General features: G+C 39.8%; 2 protein-coding genes across 2 annotated transcripts in view; both read left to right on the top strand.

Moving 5' to 3' along the window:
- Positions 1 to 24,012, top strand: part of LOC134225346 (uncharacterized) — a 231,547-nt gene that overhangs the window by 171,984 nt on the left and 35,551 nt on the right. The gene's annotated exons all lie outside the window — the stretch shown is intronic.
- LOC134208389 (uncharacterized) lies at positions 15,952 to 17,053 on the top strand. Its single transcript, XM_062684377.1, has 2 exons — positions 15,952 to 16,370; positions 16,429 to 17,053. The coding sequence occupies exons 1-2, from the start codon at positions 16,136 to 16,138 to the stop codon at positions 17,040 to 17,042; spliced, it is 849 nt and encodes a 282-aa protein (XP_062540361.1). The 5' UTR covers positions 15,952 to 16,135; the 3' UTR covers positions 17,043 to 17,053.

Here is a 24,012-nt window from a genome sequence, read left to right as displayed (position 1 = left end):
TAATATGTGCATTATGTGGAAGATATTGATATGTATTGAAGGTGACCCCTCTCTCTTTGATGGGACTCTAATCCACGACCCTCAGTGGTAAGCTGGAAATGATTGAGTTTGTGGGGAGGATTGACAAACGATTTACAAAATCCACCAAATTGCAAATGTTATAAATAAGTGATCATGGGCAGTTAACAGTTTTGAAAAAAGACGCTGCTTTCTATGACAAATTACTCAAATTGACAACTTCAACGGATTCACTAGTGATCAATGACCGATGCTTGCATTGGTTTTGCTCTGGTAGTGCTACAACAAACGGTTTTGAAAAAGTCGCTGATTTCTGGGACGAATTATTGAAATTGACCAGTTTACCGGATGTTTTGGAGCTCCCGGAGAACCAGTAGGTGACCATCTAGCAAGCTTCACTCAGCATCGATTATTCTGTCATACTGCGATTACGAAATATGATGAAAATTTGAGTGATGCTAAACATTCAGGGGTGTTGCAGTATTCAAAATAGTTAATGCAATACACCCAGGTTTGTTTTACATGGTTTGGTTTTGGTCGTTTAAGACTTTCAGCGTCAATGAATCAATGAGTTAACCCCACGAAAAAATTCACAAAAAAATCCAAGAAAATTCAGGGAGTATTTAAAAAGTTGTAAAAATTTAGGTTAACCAAAAAATTAATGAATTCCAACCGCGAAAAAAAAACCTGGTTGCGCTTCCATACTTTTTGCGGGCAGCTTATATGTAGTTTGCAGTCTTTCAAAAATTGTTTGTTTTCATTTTAACATCGTCTCCCAGCAGTTCAAACAATGAGTTGCTATATTCATTGATTGTCTTTTTTTCTTTGTCATATAGACGGATTTAAATCAGAACCGATGGCCTCCTCCATGGCGATTCTGGTCATTATCCAACCCACTTCATAGTTGGGGTTTTCTTGATCCTTCTAGGGCCGATAGCGATTCCAATCATCGAACAACCCACTTCAAAGTTTGTTTCCGATGACCCAACTATAGATTCAGTAGTGAACGATAAAAAGGATTCCGTCTTGCTGCCTTGGTTTATTGATTTTTTAGAAACTCGTATAAGTTTCAAGAGCTTTCAAGAAATTTTATGAACACTTATGAAAGAGGAAAATTGCCTCTATAGTTGTTGTTGTTCTTCTTTGCATTCACGGTGGGTGCATAACAGTCGCAACATATGGATTTTGCGTTGACATTTTGCTCTCACCCTATCCTCGACAGCAAAAACATTTCGATCTCTATATTTCATAAAATCTTCTATATTTTGTAATTCTAAGGTGCCATCCAGAAACCACGTGGTCATTTTTTTGCGGATTTTTAAGTCCACTCTTCCCTTGTGGTTTTATCGTGATTTTTCGTTGAACCCTTCAAATGTCCACGTGTTTTTTTAACAAGAAAAACCTTTTTTTCTTTTTTAAGTTGCTTGAAGCCCAAAGCTGGCTCACCTCTGAGCCAAAATCATCTCTACAAAAACCAACCAAACATAATTCAACATGTAACCACCCAACAATTGGTGCTATATTTTTTTACATATTTTAGTAGTTCCTGAACCAATTTAAAATGTTCTGATGTCAACAAATTTTATAGTATGTTGTCATATGTATGTAACTGCTTCAAAAACGACAGTGCGGAAACTAAAAAAATGGAAGGTGAAAATTAAACGGATTGTTTGTTGGCTTGATCAATTTCAACTTTGTAGGAGAGATCGCCTATAATGGTGAAATTTATGATTATGGATTTCATTCTTCTTATGCCCAAACACGAGTTTTACGTTTTTATCCGACATCTCGGTTACATATACTGCATTTTTTTTTAATTTTACCCGTATAAATTGAAAATTACGCAAAAAACGTAAAACCCGTTTTCGAGCATAAGAAGCCTGAAAGCCGTAACCTTAAATATGTTAACAATAGACTTCATCACCAAAAAAAAACTAACTTTTTCAGCTTAAGCTAAAGGAATCTGAAAATGATTTCATTAGAAATATGCCGGCAATAAGGAGATGATTTCTCCGGAAATCTTCGAGAGCTTGACAAAGATTAGGGGGAGTTCCCCAGTGCCGGACACATAAGCCATTTGTCGAAAAACTCTCTAAGTATCCGGATGTTGTTTACTTGTATACCACATGCATAAAATATGATCATTGATGATTCATACAAACTACATTTGATAATTTGAACACGTTTCAGGACGATGTATTTTGATGATGAATTTTGGTAAACATTTTCACGGTTCAGAAAAGTGTCCCCGAGTACCGGACACTACTGCATCATGTTCAAATATGACCAAGTTCCAATTACATGAGTATAGACATCATTTAGAATAGTAATATTTTTCACTTGCTTCAAGTTGCAGATATTAACACGTGTTAGTAGAGCTTATTTGACTCTGCAGCTCAATTTCTTACATCATACCCAACATTCTATCCATTTTCAATGACATCTTCAATTTGTGTTTCTGATTATTTCTGTGGCTTTCTGATACCTTAGCAAGAAAAAACAATGGAATTGAAGTAAGTTTGACAATATAGGTGCAAATAATGGCTATTTGATCACATGGAAAAAAATCACTGTCCGGACCCGGGGGACTGCTTCCGGATCCAGAAATTAATTTTGCACCATAGATACTGTTAACCTCCAATCTTCCACTAGGCTAGCTAGAGCTTGAGGGTCTTACTCGCAGGGTCGGCTCTTTCAGCTTATCAAGGGTTCAACATAGAAAGTCACTATTTTTGATTGAGCTTAATAATAAATTTATTAATGTTACTCACAAAGGGTGTATGTGTGTGTGGGTTTCGGTACGTTGGCCGGCCGGCGTGAACTGCTATTGTGGGGGGTAGCGATAGTTCGTCGTGCAGCGGGTAAACGGGACATTAGACGCAGTCTTTCGGTGGGCTAAGCTTCTCGCTACACAGGTTATCCAGAGCTATCAAAGCTAACGGGCGACTCTAAGGCGCACTGCCCTATCCTATGGCTGCTGGGTGATCAGATAAGGTCCGATCGTTCCGTATTCGGTGAAGGACGAATCTTTGAGCTATCCACCAGAACTAGCTTGAGCGAGTCGGTTTCCGTAGCAATCGCTGGGTCAGTTGGAGGGGGGTGGGTGTGGGTGGTTGGGTTCAACTACCAGGCTCGTAAACTGAGCACTTTCGGGTCCTGATTGCACACGTGGAGATCGGATTGAGGTTAGTTTTAGGTACAGGCTATGGGATTTGGGGCTTGTCTCTCCAGATACTCGAGAAACCTGATAATAGCATACCTGATTCGTTAATAATAGTAAGTACTAAAGGTATGCGATAACACACTTTTTCCTAACGAAACGAAACGAAACGAAATTTTAAATGTCTATGTTGATTCGAAACGAAACGAATCGAAATATAGATTTACTTTCGAGACTTCGGAACGCTACGAAATCAGGGTCCATTTAATTCGAATTTTTTTTAAAACGAAACCAAATTTAATTTTTTTCCGCGGAATTTTTATTAAATTGGTTTTACATTTTGTACGGAATCTCGATTTTACTTTTCAAAGTCAAATAACTGTTTTGCGACCAATAGAGTTATAATAAGAAAAGAAGTAGTCTGTGATAAATCGCCTCGTTCCCGTTTATATACCATTGGCGATAAGGCAATACCCCAACATTTGTGCCGCTTTCAAAGAAATACATCGTGGAGCGTGTGCTCCCGAATGTGATCAATCAGTTCAGTTTTATATTAGTAAGTATATAAAAATATATAAATAGTGTGAATTTTCATTCCAAATTTCGTTAAAACCTTATTTCACTTTAGAATAATTATTAAGTTATTATGCTGAAGCATTCTTCATATTGACTTATCAGCGTGATTTAATGGTATTGAGCTAACTCTAAATTAGAAAATGAATGCATAGATTTTATTTGTTATCCAGTGGGATACTCCACCGTGCGTATACGCAGATAGATATTTGGTAATATCATACATTTGTCACTAGAAGAATCATGAGAATCTTTAAAAAAGGCACAAAAATATGTATTTCAGATTGTATTTCACAAATGTGACAGCAAAGTTTTTACGACATCAGTTTGCCAGAAATGAAATAATTTTTTCTTTCTATTACAAAAAGTTGTATCAAAAGGCTATCATTCTTTCCAAATTCAAACCTTTTATAGAAGACTCGGCCCATAGCTTGTGCATATCAGGAATGCAAAAATTGGTGCCAAATTTCCATCATCAACCGACTTCAATTGACTACAAGAAACAGCTGTTATTGTTAGTATGAGCTGAAAGCAATCATGAGTAAATATTGTTTACACTCAATATTTTTTTGCACGGTTGGAATTCGTTAATTCCTCGGTTAACCTGAACTTTCCAGCTATTTATACACCACCTCATTTTTTTTTGATTTTTTGTGAATTTTTTCATAGGATTATCTCATAGTTTCATTGACGCTAAAGGTCGTAATCGAATAAAAACCAACCGTGTAAAAAAGAACTGGGTGTAATCTACTCTGGATAAAAAAAAAGTTATTCACTTGCTTCTGAGTTTCCAATGGTCCAATCACTAAGCAAAAACTGCCGCTATGAAATGAACAGATTGCGCCACCGTAGACATGTTCTGTCAAACATACATGAATAGAAATATGCGTATAGACCAGTGCATGATGACGTAGGTTGACAGTTCACAGAGCTTTTTCTCCGGGACTCCGGGAAATTGTTTCGTCATTTTATTCGTATGTAGATGTCCTTTGCGATTGATATCATGCTGAATGCAAAGAATAACACTTAAATATTCGGATCACAGCAATTTTAAACTAAAAATATGAATTTTAATTTTCCCTTCATCGATCTTTCTTCTAACACCTTGTAAACAAGCTCTGTGAACTGTCAAAATAAGTGAGGTTAAGTTATAGTTTGTATTGGTCTATACAGTGCCGCCGTTGTTTTGATGCGGTGAGTGCAAAATGAGTTACCTTGATGATGCCGGTCATGTGCTTAAAGTCAATTTATCCCTTACTCTTATTCCTAACTATTAAGCGGTGCTTACCCATGTCCTTAAACCTGGTTTGAGGAATAAGTCGAGGTGAAGAAATCGGTTATTAATAAAAGGCGCTGAAAAAAAAACTTCAAAGAGGCCCTTGGAATTCACGACACGACTTTGTATCATTGACAAAGTTATACTGATCTGATTCATATAGTTAAAGATACTTTTCGTTTTCTGTTAGATATTTGTAACAAAATACTGAAGACGTCTTATAGAAGAAAACTAAATACGCACTTGACGACTCAGAACGGGGTTATGTAGTAAGCATTTCAAACAACCATGCGAGCAAAGGCGTAGGATTGCCAATTCGGAGATAGCGAGTTCTATTCTCGGTCTGGTCAAGGATGTTTTCGGATTGGAAACTTTCTCGACACTTTGAGCATAGTGTATCCATTGTCTTGCCACACAAGATACATACTCATGCAATGGCGGACATAGAAAAGTTTTCAATTAATAACTGAGGAAGTGCTAATATAATACTAAGTTGAATATAGAAACCATTGAACAAGAAGGCGTAAGCGTTAATAGAAAAATTTATATAACGAAGTTTTGAAAATAGTTTTCTGATTTAGTTCAGCGGCGCAGCCAAAAGTTTGATAATATAAAGTATGGTTTAAGTTTAAATTTGTTTCGAAATTCCGCGGAATTTCGTTAAGTTTCGTGAGGAGCTAGTTTTTTCTAGCGAATTTTTTGTAATTTTACGAAACGAAACGAAATGAAGAAATCAGATTTCGCCATACTCAAATTTCACGAAATTCCGCGGAATTTCGTTTCGAACCACCTGAAACGAAATCTTTCGAAATACCGCATATGCTTAGTAAGTACCACGAATTAACGATCATTTTGGCACTCTTAGGGACCTTATAGGTAAAATTAGTCTTTCCAATACGAATTTCACCTTGCTGTCTGTACTCTTCGGTGTTCTTGGTAGGAAAGAGATCAGATCCTTTCAAGTCTCCGTTTACCCTATAGCCTATTCTTGCCCAGTAGTTTTTACCATCCCTTTTTAGCGATAATTGCTCAACTCGCGACAACTTTTCGGCTGATACCCATGCAGCAGTTTTATGTGTGTTCTGTGTTCCAAAGTGTTTTACAAATTTTGTTTTTATTTTATTTTAGCTCTTCGTTTTTAAATATTTTATTTTCATTTATTTACTCGCGTGCATGCTAATATTTTAAATCTTAGGCTTTAGATTACATACATATATTTTTTTCATCATCATCATTTCATCATATATCATTTTCATTTCACATTCATTTTCATTTTTCATTTTTTCATTTCATCATTTCATTTCATTCACTATACATAATAATTAAGTTTCAAAATATAGTTAATGTTGCTTTTTAATCGGCAGTCTACTTTGGGACATTTTGTGTGAACGGTAACAATACATTACGTATCTAACAAATCATGATCGCTATTTGAAATATGACTAATATTGACCCTCTCGGCATAATCAGAATGCATTCGATTGATTTAAATATTGTTGATTCATACCTTCTAAAATAAGGCGAAACATGAAAAATTTTGACATTTTTGTTCAATTTAAATTATTTACAAAGTTTACAACATGAGAAACTGATATTCCATACAGGTAAAAGACTTTTTAATAGCCTTCTTTTATGCTATATAAGATGATGGAGTGATTTTTGCAAATGCCGGTTTTAGAAGTGTCCGGCGCTGGGGGATCTCCCCTTATTTCATGAATTTGAAAAGAATTCCTCCTGGAATCTGGGGAAATATGATCCCGACATTTCAGAAGGCTTCCGTTAGATATCTTTGAAAGACTTTTCTGAGAATCTGGAGAGGATACATTAAGGCGTACGAAAAAGATTTTCTGAGAAGATTTTTCCATAAATCTGGGTAGATTCGTCAATACTTATATATGAAAGATTCTGGACCTACGAGTCTGGAAAGGTTTCCTTAGGAAACTTGGAGAGGCTTCTTCCAGAAATCTGAAGAACATTTCCCGAGGAATCTGTAGAGCATTCCTCTTGAAATATGACGATGATTACTCTGAAAGCTGGGAAAGGTTTTTGGGTCTAGGGTCTAGGTAGGATTAGGTCGGGATTTTGATGAGGTGTTCTTTCAAAAATTCCTCCAGAAATCTGAAAGTTCATTCTGGGATATGGAGAGAATTTCTCCGCTGAACATCTGGGGAGAATTCTTCCGAAAGTATACAAAGGACTCTTCCGGGAAATAAAAAGGATTTTTTTAATATATAAATAATATAAAAAGATTTGCTTCAGGAATCTGGGGCAAGCTAGTCTATAATTCCGAAGAATTTTCCTCCTATTAAATTGCATTACGAAACCCTAAACAGGTTGCTTGTGAGAACCTGAGAAAAAAAATTGCATGAATCCAAGGAGAAATCCAGGAATCTTCAGAAATAAAGTAAGATTACCATCGGAGACTTGGGCAATTGTTTTCAGGAAATCTGCCAAAAATTCATCATGAAGCATGGGAAAACTCCTCCTTAGTTTAAGGGAGATTTCCTTCAGAAGTGTTACGATTCTATCAGGGATCTACTGAACATTTCTATAAGAAAATTGACAAGATTCATTTCGTAATTTTAAAAAGCTTCTTCCGGGAATATGGAAATGATTCTGCTTTGCGTGGGTGAGTAAATAAATCAGAAAGTGAAAGTCAGTTTCTTTTCCAGTCGTGCTTCTCCACTAAGCGAGTTTGCAGTAGCTATCGAGCAAGTAAGTGCAGTGCGTGTTTCAGTCGTCGGGAAAATAATAAAATATCTATTTCGTGTTCAGTGGCTTATGCGCATGTATTGCGCATTGCTTCGGTCGAGACAAGTGCGATCTTCAATTGTTTTCAGTAGCTATCGGGCAAGTAAGTTACGGATTATCCTTTGTAACTAAAACGATATCCTATCCCAAGACAATCGTGGAGATGCAGAGGTACACTCGGTCTCTAGTAGCAACGAGAGTCGGACTAACAATCCTTCCCTTCCTATATGACCGTAAGTACGTGGGCAGCGCCGTTATTCAATTTAGATATTTGAGCTCCCAAAGCGTGTACATTGAGAATGGGTAGCTAGTCCTAAGCCCCATTTATTGTGTTCTGTGTCCAATTTCGCAAGTTCTAGCTAATCACGGAGTAGCAACTACGAATTGTGCGAGAAAAAGAACGAGGAATAGTGCGTACTGGAATGTAACAAATAATATTTCAAACATTCTTTTAAGAATCTGTGGATTTTTTTAAACAGAAATCTGGGCAAGACACCTTCTTAATTTTGGGATGTATTCCTCCAGAAACCCGTTTTTTTTGAAATCCTAGAGTCTGAAAAGAATCCCTTTGTTAAATTGGTGAATAGGAGTCCAAGAATATGTGAAGGTTTTTTTTTCGGAAACCTGAGAGGCTTCTTCTGGGAATATGATAAATATTACCTTAGGACAGCGTTTCGCAGCCTTGGGTACATTTACACCTGGAGGTGCATTTGCTGACCCCAGTGGGTACCTCGGACAAAAATGCCTCCTTTCAAGAGGCTCGTAGAGTGTCGACGGTAATTTCTGCGCGATCGGTGCAGAACATACTCGCGAAATACTGAATCGTGGGAAAATTAATTTAACACGTAAAAGAAATACATAAATATCAATAATGAGCAACAATACAATCGCTTCGGAGCAATAACTGTCTTACATATTAGGAAATATTCTATGAAGTCTTCGGGTTGGCTATATTTAAATAGTTAGTTTAAACGATCTAACACATAAGGGGCGATTTCTATAGTAATTTCCATACAAGTATCAAACTGCTCGGGCTCAGTCAAATTACGACCAATTCAGTTAAAAACTAAGGAGGTTCATGAAAATAGCAAATGTTATCGGGGGAGCGAAAAGTCAAAATTTGAATCACTCTAAGCTCATGCTCAAACCAGTGACATAGGCAATTAAAAGAATTATCTTATAATCTGTTTTACGTAGTTTACGTCGGACGGTTGTATCTTGTAGAGAACCCTTCAGATTTTTCCATCGAATTTTAACTCCGGACGATACGCAAACGTTTTCGTAGCCAAAAATATCTATGCAAAATTTGGGCTAAATCGGACATTATTCCAAAAAAAAAATTCTCACAAGGGGGAAATAATTTTTTTGTTTTTTGATGCCATAGGACTCAAAATGCATGAAACTTTGATAATTTTTTTTTGGAAAAAATCGACTTCGATGGCGAAAACAATTTTTCATCGAATTTTAAAACCGGACGATACACAAACATTTCTTAAGATATACCCCTATGCAAAATTTGAGCACCATCGGTCCTTGGGAAAATTTTCGTGGATAAAAATTTCAAAACTTTGATGAACCCCTAAATCATGTCCTTTACTTACTTAACTTATGGATCCTGTACACCTCCAGTGGTGAAAAGGGCCGACTTGAAAGATCTCCATTCTGAGCGTTGTCCAGCTGTCGCTTTAACCAGTTGCCAGGTTAGATTTCGGTCGACTTCTTTTATTTCTTTATTGAGGCTTCGCCGCCATGAGTCTCTGGGTCTGCCTCTGCTGCGATGTCCCGCTGGGTTCCAGTCTAATGCTTGTTTACAGATTTCGTTTCTGCCCCTACGTAGAGTGTAGCCGATCCAGCCCCACTTCCGATTTCGAATTTCTGTTGCTATCGGCTTCTGGTGACAACGACGATGGAGCTCGTTGTTTTAGATCCATTTGTGTGGCCACCAGGCCCGAATTATATACCGCAGGCATCTGTTAATGAACACCTGCAGCCGTTGAGTGTTCTCCACTGATACACACCATGTTTCGCTAGCGTATAACAGCACAGATTTCACGTTAGAGTTGAAAATTCGTATTTTGGTGCGTTGGCTGTTTTTCCAGATATTTCTTAAACTCGCAAAGGCAGCCCTTGCTTTCTTGATCCGTGCGTCTATGTCAATCTTGGTATTGCTGTCTGGCGCCATTTGGCTACCATGATATTGGAAGCTTCCAACATTCTCCACTGGTTGCCCGGCTACTGTTAAACTAGAAGGGGTCACCGTTTACACCCGGTTTTGTTGACGTCGCTGACTAAGCCTGCCGAAGAGGAGCGCTCGGCAAGGTCGTTACTCTGCATATCAGAGCACCGTTGCGCGAGGAGTGCAACATCAGCCAATTCGAAGTCGTTTAGGTGCTACATGGTTATAGGCTGCCATAATAGCCAGCGGTTTGGTTCACGGTCAATCGCACCTACCAGAATCTCGTCAATTACGATGAGGAACAGTAACGGTGATATAATACATCCTTGCCTCACACCAGCTGCGACCCGGATAGGGTCGGACAAAACCCCATTGTGCAGTACTCTACACGAGAAGGCCTCGTACTGTGCCACATGATAAGGCCGATGATTTACCCTTGCGTCTCAGGGCGCTCCACATGTTGAGAAGGTCGAAAGCTTTTTCGTAGTCAATGAATACCAAGTAAAGGGAATCTTGGAATTCGTTGACCTGCTCCAGAATGATCTTCCGGCACGGAATCCGGCCTGCTGCCGCCGGAGAGTCGCTTCGATCTTCTCCTGAATCGGACTAAGATAATTTTGCATAGAACTGTGAGAACGGTACATAGCAAAGTAGTGCCTCGCCAGTTATCGTACAGTCAGGTCACTCTTTTTGGGTACCTTCACTAAGATACCGTTTCACCGCACCATTTTACCAGTACTGTTTGATTATCATATTAATGGTAATTTTCTTTCAAGAGTTGCCAATGTCATGGACCTTGGTGTTCAGTTGGACTCGAAATTAGCATTTGATCTGCATCGATCAGCAATAATATCGAAAGCGAATAGACAGTTAGGTTTCATTTCGAAAGTCGCAAAAGCTTGTACAGATCCATACTTCCAGTCTTTTTACTGTGCATTTGTACGTCCAATTTTGGAAAATGTTTCTATTGTATGGCATCCATATCAAGTCACGTGTAGTTTTAGAATCGAACGCGTACAGAAGAGATTCATGCGTTTGGCGCTAAAAAGCTTGCCTTGGAGAGACCCTGATAGTCTGCCGCCGTACCCCGAGAGATGTCGTTTGCTGGGATTGGATACGCTGGAGCAGCGGAGAAAAGTTCAACAATCACTACTAGTAGCCAAATTGTTGAATGGCGAAACTGATGCACCTGAATTACTTTCCATGTTGAACTTCTGTGTACCCACTATAACACTTCTAAATTCAACATTGTTGCTGCCACGATACCACAGAACAGTTTTTGGGAACAACTAGCCGATAGCAGTATGTATTCGTGCATTCACAGCTGTGGAAGAAATATTCGAGTTTAATGAACCAATCAGATGTTTTGCAAATCGAATCAAAAGAAGAATGTAGTGTCCAAATATGTTTTTATTCATTAAGACTAATTTGTCAGATGGATTATCTTCTTCTATATAATAAAAATGAGTTGAGATTTCCTTCCTGACGATTTAACTCGCGAACGGCTTGATCGATTTGCAAGATTTTTTCTCTAATCGATTCGTTTTGGGATCCGCAAGGTTTGTATATACAAAAAGTTAGTGAATTTAACGGGGAAATGTAAAAAAAAATATTAGAATACTATTTTGGGTCAGCTGTTGATGAAAACAAAACAAACGGACGGAAATTGATCTAGAGTGCGCTGCTGCAAATAGTTCATTTTGACAATTTCAACACCCGGGCAAAGCTGGGTTTCTTTGGCTAGATTTAAATACAAATACCTTGCATCCAGTAGACCGAGAAAGTTGCGGTGTCCCAGATATTACAAAATAAACGTAGTTGAGCGGATGTCATGGGGTTAGCTATGAGCATCTCAACTGATATGCGATCGACTCCTGGGGCTTTATTCGATTTCATGCTTTGGATGGTTGTTTGAATCTCTAACAATAATGGAGCTTCGGTATTGACGCGTGTTATACGTCGGATCCTAGGCAGATCATGCCGAGGTGGTGGTGGCCTGGCTGGCACTTGAAAAAGTTGTTCGAAATGCTCGAACCAGCATCTTAGCTGGTCAGTTGGGTCGGTTCATAACTGATCATTCATGTATTTCACAGGCATCGTTGCATTCATGTCCAATTGAGCTCAAATTTTGCATGAGGTCATATTTTGGGGTAACGAAACTTGTGAGCAAAGGCGTTGAAATTCGAAAATGTAATTTTCATTGGTACCCTAAATTGATTATGAGGCAATTTGGATCGGATTCCGATGGAAATTTACTGTTATCTGAATAGGATGCTTTTATAACTGTGAGGAATGCGTGATTTTTTATATCAAACACCAAGAACCGATGTTTTCTTTGCTTTACTCAATTGTGAATATGATGTGTCGAGACTCCGCTCGTCGAGAGGCTGAACTGTTCGCTTGCCATTGCCATTGAGCGAATCGCCTCAATTGAAACTTTTTGGGTTAAAGTCAGTCTTCCCTCACGATACGTTTGCATTGGTGTCGCGACATACATTTATGTTATGCCAAATAACCCTCACTTTTGTTATAGTTCATAACCATGTAAAATATCCGTTAAATCAAATGGTGTATGCCAAATGAACTTATGCCAAATGGCACAGACTGGAAAGCACCTATCTAGCGTAATATGGGCATCAGTTCAAATCTCGCCTTAAAAAATGGAAATGTTATACATGCTGTGCATATAGGAACATGGCAGGTATTTCCGTACGTCATCGTAGAGGCTAAAATCAACAAAAGCCATGTGCTGAAACTCCACTATAGTAGAACGTTTCTCCTGAGCTTACGACTTGGTACAGATGAGTTTGGCGAAAAAGTATCTCTTTTATTGGTTTTCGAGACTATGACGAAAGTACTATTCTCCAATCTAACATTCTTATCTACACTCAAGACGCTTCATCAATTGTGCAAAGCTCTCAATTTGAAGAATTTGCACTCAAAGCGATACTCACAAAAACATCAACATACTTCAGCCGCCGCGCAGTTTCCAACACCTAAATTGTTTGCCAAATACCGGTTGCCGTACCACTTATCGATGGAATTGATTGGATAAACTCCCCAAGGTGTTCGGCACTCAATCCCCCCAATCACGTTCAGAATGGACTGTGCGCCGATTAGCGGATTAATCGATGCCCGTGATAGGGGCGCATTTCCAATTCCACACCTTCCCCCGGGCGCTGATTGGTGGCCATTGTGGCTTGAACTGATTCGCCGATCGGAGATTGAAACAGATTGATGCCGGGCGCAGCGCGTGTGCCAAAGAACACCCGTTGCCGAAATTTAGTGGGTCAACATGTTAATAATTGTCGGCTGTTCCCGAAGGCACATCAGGCGTGCTATTGAGATGTTGTGGCTTTTCGGGACAGGAAGCTGTACTTTCGTGGTTGTTTTTGCCCACTTAATGAGGGGTTTTGCCACACTCAGGCCCCGAGGGAAGATGTCGATCCGGAGAAAGGTTACGCACATGTTGTTTGTAGGTCGTGGTTATCAAGATTACGATTAGTTTCGCTGTGGGATTTTGTCTGCCACACCAAGAGGTGTTAATGAGGCTAATAAGATTGTCGGGATGATTGAACGGTGGGATGAAGCAGGCAAGCCGGATCCGGAGGATTGATTACATATGCTGCTAATTGATCAATAATCCAATAAAAGACTTATTAGCCGGGGAATGGAAGCAGGTGTAGAATAGAGGCAGACAACTTTCTACTCACCGAATATTTTTGTTTCCGGTCTTTGTAAAATATAAATGGGCATTTCTTGGCCTGATGGTAAGATGGGAGGAGATGGCGAGGTGAATCTCGGTTCGACCTGGGATGTTTTCAGGTGCGAAATATCATCGGCTTTCTAAGCATTGTACATCCGTTGTGCTTGTCACACAAGATACATATTTGTACATGACTTCGTGCGAACTAAAAATGACTGGATCAAATTTAGCTAGGACTTAATTTAGAGTTAATTTCCTATTTTCCGTGTATTGGTCCGACATGGGAAATACTTACAAATTTTGAAAATGGGAATTAATAACAAATTTTGAAAAAAAAAAAAAGGTATTTTCTTTGGGAGTTCTCTGATTTTCTTGAATCTGTAGATGCAGCAGTTAGTACGCCGAAAGAATCATCTTTATAAGAATGGAACGAATTTCCTACTTCATAAATTTTAAAGCCTGATCTCGCCAATTTCATTTGATCTGTTCTGAACTACACAGGATAAACTTTCCAATATTGTTAATGCTTTTATAACTAATATAAAATGCATAATGGTGTTACGACTGCATTGATAATAATTGCCAGTGATGATTGCCAATAAAACTCGAAGGTTCAACACGGTCATGTTTTCAACATTGAACACTGATTTGTGCATAAAAAGTGTTCAAAAGCTGGCACGTATCCCTTTGGAGTTTCATCTGAGCCGCATTAAATGGAAGTGGAATTAAAAACAATAATATTAATAAAACAACTTTGCAAGGATTATTAATTATCATCCCTTGATTACGTATTCATAAGTGATAGCTAGTTGCATATTAACTTGTTTGTATTCATGATATTTGCTGGATTTGCTTTGGAGCTGGATGCAGCGCTGAGTTGATTGAATAATTTATTGTATCAAAATTTGTTAAAATTCACGTGAAACAATTCGATGAATTACGACACTGAAGAAGGGTTTGAAATAGAGATTCAAACACTCGTCTTCGGGCTCTTTTTTCCTTTGATGGGCTTCACATTTCAACTGGAGCTCATCCTGCTTTTTGAGGAGCCAAGTATGTTTCCCACCGGAACACATCTTAGACTAGATCGAGAACCAGACTCGCCTTCTAGTGATTAGCAATCCCACGCCTTTGCTCGCAAGGCCTTATGGAGCTACTCTTCTAAGCTACATATACATTATACACCCAGGTTTTTTTTCATGTTGTTAATTTCTCGGTTAACTGTTCCAGCTTTTTAAATATCATCTGAATTTTCTTTGATTTTTTGTGATTTTTTTCGTGAGGTTAACTCATTGTATCATTGACGCTGAAGGTCTTTATCGACTAAAACAGCGGTCCCCAACGGTTTTCTCAAGAGGTACCCCTTTGAGTTTTTACATTCAGAGACTTCCGAGCCTATTGAAAGGAAGCTTCCGAGACTATTGAAGGGAGGCTTTCCAGTCTCTTGAAAGGAAGCTACCAAGCCTATTGAAAAGAAGTTTCGGGGTCTTTTGAAAGGAGGCTTCCGCACCTGTTGAAAGGAGGCTTCGGAGCCTCTTAAAAGTAGGCTTTCCAGGCTATTTAAAGAAGGCTACCAAGCCTCTTGAAAAAAAAAAGTTTCGGGGCTTTTTGAAAGGAAGCTTCCGAACCTCTTGAAAGGAGGCTTCCGAGCCTCTTGAAAAGAAGTTTCGGGGCCTTTTGAAAGGAGGCTTCCGAGGCTTATAAAAGGAGACTTTTTGAAAGGATTCAATGGCAATATACTGATTGTTATACTGATGCAAAATATGTACAATAGAAAATTAAAGAATAAATAAAATACTCAATTATAATAAGCTCATCAATCAGTTTTTATTTGAATTTTAACAAATCCGCCATTACGCATCTTTGTCCGAGGTACCCCTGGGGCCAGAGAAGATACCCCCAGGGGTACATGTACCCCGGGTTGACCACCGCTGGACTAAAATAAAACTGTATAAAAAAGCTGTGAGTACTGAAAATAAGCTTGATAAAGCTCATATAACGCGAAAATGGAATTAATCAGGGAGTGGAAGATAATCTATTGTTGATAGTATGTGACCCCAAATGGCTGGAGCGACATTAGATGACAGCAACTCTTCGTGGGTGCGTGTGCACTAGAGTGATTTAAATTTGATTTTTTTGGTACCCTATATATATATATATATATATACTTAAACGATGACATTTGTTATTTTAATAATCGTCCTAAATATTTAAATAATTTGAATGTAATTCAATTGAGCACAAGCAATTTGAAGCTTGTATAAAAATTACTATGAAAACAGTTCGAGCGCATCCATGCTCTCATTACAAAAGGTGAGTTTTTAATAATTTTCAACAAAAACAAAAACAAATATTTTTTTGTTTTCAGTTGAACAGCAAAACAGAGACATTCTTGCACACCAGCGTACCAGCCGCGAATTGTTGGCCAAATGTTTTGATGGAATTGAAGAGGTGAAGGATCATCTAAAGACGTACATGATTCTGCCGGATAAGCGGGCTTTTCCGCTTAAAACACGAGACGATGTTGGTGACATGACAAGGAACTTTGACGACTCCGAAAACAACGAAAATCTGAAGCGGGAGATCGCATACGCACTCAGCAGTGCGCATAAGGAGGACTGGTTGCGTGCTATTCTGACGGACGAAGTGACCAGCGGCTTCCATTTGGCTGAAGAGATACGTCAAATAAACTTTATAAGACATATCATAAGTAAGTTTGTAATTCTTTAACTTACTTTAGTTGTTTTGAAATATGTTTTTTTCCATAGGTAATATCACCAACACCGCCGATAAAGCCTTCACTGCAATGGTGGCCCAAGCCAAAAATCGAGTGTATGCGCAACGCCGCAGGAACGAGAAAAAAATCTCCAAGAGTAACCCGAAGGATAACTCCACTGGAAGGTCCAAAACTGACTGTGATCACCAGAGCACATCCAAGTGCACCACCCTGCGCAGTACCATGAGTGGCATTCAGCGTGACCATAAGAATACAGGAATCTCGAACTTAGAGCACCAGGGAAGTTCTAAGCAAACATCCAAGAATGTGTCCAACCAAGATCAGCAGGGCAGTTCCTCCAACTCCACTGGAAACTCGTTGAAAGATTCCCAATCTAAAATGAGCTCCAACTCCCCACCCGTGAGCGTATTCAAGATCAAACTCAAGGACGGCTCCAGCGGCGATACCAAAAGCGTATCCAACGTTCTATATAAACACACATCAAGTGAAGAAACCAGCGATGACTTCGATGATTTCGAAGAAAAGGAAAATGTACCGGCATCCAAACACGTCTACCCTCCGCTTTCCGGAAAGAGGGCACGCTCAGAAGAAACAGATGAAGAAATCGAATCCCCGGAATATTCACCTTTGAAGCGAAAGAATTAAGAGTAAATAATTGTTTCGACCTTTATTAAAAGTTATTCGTTGATTAAACAGTTGATTTGGTTAACTATACTGACTATTTCTGTATCAACCCATTAATACTCCATGCATCACCCAATTAGTCGCCATATTCCATTGATTTTCAAGGTTTCATAGACAACCTACTAGTACATCAATTTGGTTACTTCCAGTACATCGATTTCAACTACTGACGCATCGAGATACTGAACACATGATTCATCGGCCGATTTAATTGTGACTATCTGATCTAAACAGCTTTAAATAACTAATTAATCGACCAATTTCGTCCGTTATCGAATGACTTCAAAGCAACTTATTCCCCGATTAATCGGCATAATAAATCGCAGGTCAAAACACTGATTTTGCCGATACAGCTGAGAAGCGTGATAGGTCGGTAGCTAGTGATATATTCTTGCTTTTCTCCAGGTTTTAAAATAGGCACTACGATACCATCTTTCCAACGGCTTGGAAAACGTCCCTCAGCCCATACTTTGTTGAATTGTGTCAGCATTGCTAGTTTTCCAGATGGCGGTAGTTTCTTAATCATCGAATATCCTACGAGATCCTTTCCGGTTGAGTGTCCTTTTGTTGATTCGATTGCATTCAATAATTCCGGTAGAGTATAATGACTGTCCATGGAGCATATTTCAGCGAGACCAGTGTCATCGTTTTCGATAACCACGTCATCTCCTGTTGTACAGTTGTTTTGCTGATTGCCCGTGGTTTCTGAAGAATTTTTCTCAAATATATCGGCGAAATGCTCAGCGATTGTTTCTGGACTCGTAACATGCTCGTTATTTATGATGAAACTTTTGTTACTGATTGGTTTTTTCCACAAAGTCGGTTGAAGTTTTCCCAGATTTGGTCTGATCCTGTTGTCGGTACGAAACATTCACAGAAATTCTCCCAAGCATCTCGTTTGGCCTGCGTAATAGTTTTTCGAGCTTCACTTCTAGCCTGTTGGAAGTTATGGAGAGCCAATTCTCTTTCAGGATCTTCAATGCTTTTTCGCTTTAGAGACCGTAGTGCCTTGCGACGAGCTTTCACGACTTGTTTGACCTTGTCTGTCCACCAGATCGCGGTCTTTCCATTTAGTTTCCCCGATGTCCGTGGTATTGTTGACAGCGCTGCACGATGTAAACTTTCAAGGGCTTCTGCTGCGCTTTCGAAGTCCGTGGTCATTTGCTTTTCGCATTCTCGTGCGAATTCGTTCCAATTTGCGTCCTTGTACAACCACCGTTTGGGAAGTTCAAATCTTATCTGTGGCTCATTTGTTTTTAGACATATCGGAATGTGGTCGCTTCCCATTGTGTCGTCTGCAGCTTGCCAGATCAACTTGGGAGAGAAATTAGGCGAAGCAACTGTACATCAATAGCAGAAAGTGAGCCACTTGCTTCATATAAATAAGTTGGGGAGCCACCATTTAAAACGATCATTTGATTTTGAGCTACCCATGACAGTATCTTTCTTCCTATCTTCGTTGACTTAGAGCTACTACAAGTTTCGTGAGAGGCGTTCATGTCACCAGCGATTATAAACGGCGATTCGGTTGTTTTGAGAAAGTTGTCCATAGCACATATAATGTCATCATCTTTGGCCGTATGCGGGAAATAAACCGATGCTATTGTCACGTTATACGGGTTGAAAATCCTTGCAGCACATATAGGAATTATTTTGTTGGTATCGATGAATCTGTGAGGTACTTCTTTCAGGATTCCAACACCGGCTGCTCCTTTTCCATTGCGTACACCACGATGTGCTAGTTTCCATGAATATCGCCTTTTCAAATAGTTCTCAACACTGTCTGCCATTAGTTTTTGCAAACATAATGCTATGGGGAAGTTTTTGAACACAAGCTGGGTGAATTCATTTTGATTCGCCCAAAAACTGCGTATGTTCCACTGCAGAGCAAGAATTTGGTGGCAGTCGTCCGTGTTCCCGTGATTGGATTCAAAATCTCGTGGCTCTGGAGTATTCGATTGATCCCTAATATATGATGCAGATGTGATATCTGTAATGGATGTAGAGGACAACGGGGTACTGTTTCGCATATTAGAATTACGTATACTTGCCTGTGAGATTAGGCAAGCCGCGTCGGCTGCCACCAGAGGCTCATCGAGCAAGCCCGGAACATCTCTGGTCAGGGCCGACGCGGTAGGCCTCGCGCTTGGCGAATCAAAAAGGGAGCGGCTAGACCTAGATTTTATGTGCTTTGTATATCTTCTCCGAAGAGTATGCTGGTTTCAGGTAGAGATTTTGAGTTCCGAAATTTGTCGTACACATCAGAATTCGAGAGTGTCTCTGTCGGTAGTGGCAGAAGATTGTAGCTGCTAATAGATGTGTCTATGCCGTCTGTGTGAATCTGTTGTGAATCGCAGGTGCGTGAGTATTTGACCGAACGCCAAGAAATGTTACTGGAGAGCGTTTTTGATATCTCACGATGCTTGTTCCCTTGTGTGGTGACCCGGGAGAAAAAATGTCTCTTTCGCTTTTTCCTCCCCATGTTAGTCCGATGTATTGCGGCTAGAGCGTGATTTCTCTTGGAGTAGTTCGTCCTGCATGTGGGATCTATAATGGCAGCAAAAGACAGATGGCTCCTGTTTCAAATATTTGAATACGGGGTACTTGCCTGTGTGTCTAGGCGGGCAGCGACGGCTGCCGCCAGAGGTTCATCGAGACAGCCCGGAGCATCTCTGGTCAGGGCCGACGCGGTAAGCCTCGCGCTTGGCGAATCAGAACGATCATCTGTGGTGTTTTCTTCAATCACATGTTGCAATACGAGATAAATATTTAAGTTGATGTCGTGATGTATCCGTAGTTTACGTATAGTTCCATGAATACTCGTTTTGGTGGAATTTGACCGCATAGAGTGGCATTTTGATTGTCTTATTTCTGCTAATAGTGTTCTTGTTTGATGGAATACTCTGGAGGCGAAATTTATCGTATAATATACAGTTCGAGAGAACTTCTGATGGGAGCGGTTGGAGATCGCGGTTGCTGACAGAGTTATTTCTGATGTCCGTATTGTCTGGATGTAGATGGTACTAGTGGTACTAGTGTTTGTAGAAATGTACTTAATTGCGGTATGCATATTTGATGTCCTCCTTAGCCGTGCGGTAAGATGCGCGGCTACAAAGCAAGACCATGCTGAGGGTGGCTGGGTTCGATTCCCGGTGCCGGTCTAGGCAATTTTCGGATTGGAAATTGTCTCGACTTCCCTGGGCATAAAAGTATCATCGTGTTAGCCTCATGATGTACGAATGCAAAAATGGTAACTTGGCTTAGAAACCTTGCAGTTAATAACTGTGGAAGTGAATAATGAACACTAAGCTGTGAAGCGGCTCTGTCCCAGTGTGGGGATGTAATGCCAATAAGAAGAAGAAGAAGAAGAAGATATTTGATGTCCTTTTCTTGTTCATGGTTTTGCCAGGTCGTAAATCTATGCTTGGGGGTGTATTATTCATCATTTTCTCCTATTACGTGTTTCCATTCCTAACGACTGCTCCGATTGAGAGATGTTTTCGGCGGTTGGACATTTTTTTCTATCAGGGGAGTCTGTGCCGCCGTTCTTTTTGTTTCCTTGTAGCCTCGAGTGTTTTCGTAATCCATACTGTCCGTATTGCCTTCGATGTTGCGATCATAATTTGATTGTGATTGTTTGCGGTGATTTTGGCTGTTGATTTGAAGTTCGTCGTAAGAACTCGAGCGTGTTAGTTCGATGTAACAGTTTAGGCTTGTGGTTTAGGTTGGGAGAAGAAGTTTGTCACTTTCGTGTTGGGGTGCTTGCAGATACTTCCTTGTTGTCCGACAGACGCTATTTGTGCCTGTAGTTCCGTGATTACTTTAGTAAGGTTCACAATCTGATCTTGAAGAGATTTGATCATACGATCTTTGTCACTTTCTTCGGGCCGCGTGTTATGTTGGGTCACGATAGCATAGGATGTGTTTCCATTTGCCCAACGGAATTCTGAACGAGCTTCACTATATGACAGGTTGTGGTCAATTTTCAAGCGATTAAATGTCGAACATCTATATATGATAGCCAAAAGTTGATTCACTGTGAATTTAAGGCTGATTTTCAACCAATTACTTTTCACATAGATTCAAACTTTTCAGTCGATCGCAGAGATCACTGGTTGACAAGACGGTCGTGCAAGAATCTAATGATATGATAAACAATATCACGGGAATATCGATGTGGCTAAACGATTTGATGCTGGCAACAAAATTTATTATGGAAATACTACATTGTGGTAAAAGAATAACATCAATATCAATAATGAGCATTTCTGTTTTCTTTTTTTTTTTTGCTCACAGAAGTCAGATTGCTTCGCAAAAACAACTGACTTTCCGCTTATGATCTATTCTATGATGGCGATGCGTTAAATACATTCAAATAGATCCTGGGCTGATTTACGAAACGATACTTTACATAAGTGCAAATAGCAAAAACAATCGTTTAAGGTCACTCCTGACGGAATCCAAGTTCCAAAGTGCTCGCGTTTTCGGGGGCACATCCCTCGATTCAGAGGCGGCGCACAACTGTCATTTTTGTTGATTTAGCTTTGCTGCGTCGCAGCATGCGTGAAATAATAAAAATGACAGTTGTGCGTTGCTTCCGTATCGAGTGGTGTGCCCCCGAAAACGCGAGCACTATTAATCTTGGATTCCATCAGGAGTGACCTTAAGCACAGGGGACCAGAAGATGCTGAGTCATGCTGTGCTGCTGTGCTGCGATTGGCACGCTGGGGTGTAAATCTATAAACACGCGCTTAAAGAAATTTACTTAAACCCCACAGATAAATTTGTCGTTGTTTGTACATATTGTAATTGACTAATCTCATGTTGATAGGTGACTAAACTTTTATATTCATTAGCTGAGCTCGATGGTCTAGTGACTACCGCTTCTTCCTTATAAGCAGGAGATCGTGGGTTAAATCCCAAAACAAAAAAATCCGTGGTACCTACAAGAGTTCTCCATTTTGTGCACATGGTGATTTGGATTTGCTGACAACAAGGGGGTCGTACACTAATTACGTTAGCGCTTACTTTCTTACGCTCCATATAAATAAAAAATGATTTGTATGGGGAAAATATTACATGGGGGAAGGGGGTTGATAAACCCAGAAAAATGCTTATGTAATTAGTGTACGGCTCTTACGATGATATCGAGCTCGGCAAAGTTGTTGAACTTAACCCTTTCCTTCCCATGGTAGCTAGAGCTCCATCATCCATTTTGCACCTTCCAACATTCATCAAATTATTTCAACAACAAAAAGCAGTATTTGGCACAACTTTATGGTTTCATTAGACTGCAAATATAATCAATTTTGAGTAAAAATAGTGAAACTATTGAAAACAATCAAGTAACTAACTTCCTATCAAAAACTTTTTTTTTTCGTTTTCCACTAATTTTAGCTATGCCAAATAACTTTTGTTCTAGCATTTTTTCCAAAGATGATTCCTTCCTATTGAAATCATTGAAAGAAGGCATGAGAAAGAGAGGGTTAATCTGCATATCAAATTGTTGTGTGGTGGTTCATGTTAATAGACTATTCCATTTTGGACCATGGTCAATGATCGATTACATCAAGAAGCAGTAGTAGCTATGGAAAATGTCCACACCTTTGAGACGACTTTCTCAGGTACATAGGAAAACCGTTCCCATTGAACACAGAACATATATTCATCTCATAGCAAAATAACGAAAGACATCACCAATCTCGGTAATTATGTTTACTAACATGCGTGTTAACTTCTGAAAAAATCATAAAAATAAGAAACAAATCGAATTTCTTCCCGTTGTTTTGTTTTTGGTGGGATGCACATAGGAGTCATGCGATGAAGTTTAGCAGTAGGAACCCTCCCTGCGTTTTAGGGCTACGTACATATTGAGATGATTGAAGTATTTTTGTAGCCAAATAGAAAAACTTTCGGAATTCGCTGACCTGCTCTAGAATGATACGGAATAAAGTAAATACGGTATTCTAGCACCGGAAAAGCGCATCAACTTTCTCCAGAATTAGGATTAGGAAAGTGATCCTATATAAGAATAGAACTTTAGAAACGATACACAATGACATAATAACTTGCACTTTATCGTATAACATTCTTGGCACCTTCACTAAGAGCACTGCATCCAGTCGACTGGAAAAGTTACGATGTCTCAGATCTTATGAAATAAACGATGCAACTGTTGATCGGATGTTATGGGGTCAGGTTTGATTATCTCGGCCGATATGTGATCGAACTCTGAAGCTTTGTTTGATGTTATGCCTTGGATAGCCTTCTGTATCTCTAGTAGTTATGAAGCGTAGGTATTGTTGCGTGTTATACACTTGATCTTAGCCTGAACTTTATCTGATGGTGGCCTGTCTGACATTTTGCAAGTTGTTCAATTGTTCAAACCAGTGTTTTAGCTGGTCAGTTTGGGCGTGTATCCCCAACTCCAGGGCTTCCTTCAGTTGCTTTCCATCCACGTCATGAAGGCCATGCAACACGACTTTGAGGGGGTTGTTGCCGGGGACATTCATTTTATTTATTTAGTTAACATCTAAACAGATAACACTGACAACAATTTGACGCTACAATACACGGTTCGAGGCCGCATCTCTCCATCCTGGAATGCGCCCCACGCTCGCCAAGTCGTTTTGCACCTGGTCTACCCGCCTCACTCGCTGCGCTCCACGCCGTCTCGTACCTGCTGGATCGGAAGCGAACACCATCTTTGCAGGGTTGATGTCCGGTATTCTTGCAACATGCCCTGCCCATCGTACCCTTCCGGCTTTAGCTACCTTCTGGATACTGGGTTCGCCGTTGAGCTGGGCGAGCTCGTGGTTCATTCTTCGCCGCCACACACCGTCTTCTTGCACAACGCCAAAGATGGTCCTAAGCACCCGTCTCTAGAAAACTTCGAGTGCTTTCAAGTCCATGTTTCATGTCCGTAGAGGAC

The sequence above is a fragment of the Armigeres subalbatus genome, chromosome 1 (genome assembly GCF_024139115.2).
Source record: "Armigeres subalbatus isolate Guangzhou_Male chromosome 1, GZ_Asu_2, whole genome shotgun sequence".
NCBI lineage: Eukaryota > Metazoa > Arthropoda > Insecta > Diptera > Culicidae > Armigeres > Armigeres subalbatus.
This window is presented reverse-complemented; position numbering and strand designations above follow the sequence as displayed.

What these genes read in the sequence shown, in the direction of transcription:
- LOC134208389 (XM_062684377.1), top strand. Translation starts at nt 16,136, where the DNA reads ATGATTCTGCCGGATAAGCGGGCTTTTCCGCTTAAAACACGAGACGAT. An exon ending in CTTTATAAGACATATCATAA is followed by an intron (nt 16,371 to 16,428) that starts GTAAGTTTGTAA and finishes TTTTTTCCATAG; the next exon opens with GTAATATCACCAACACCGCC.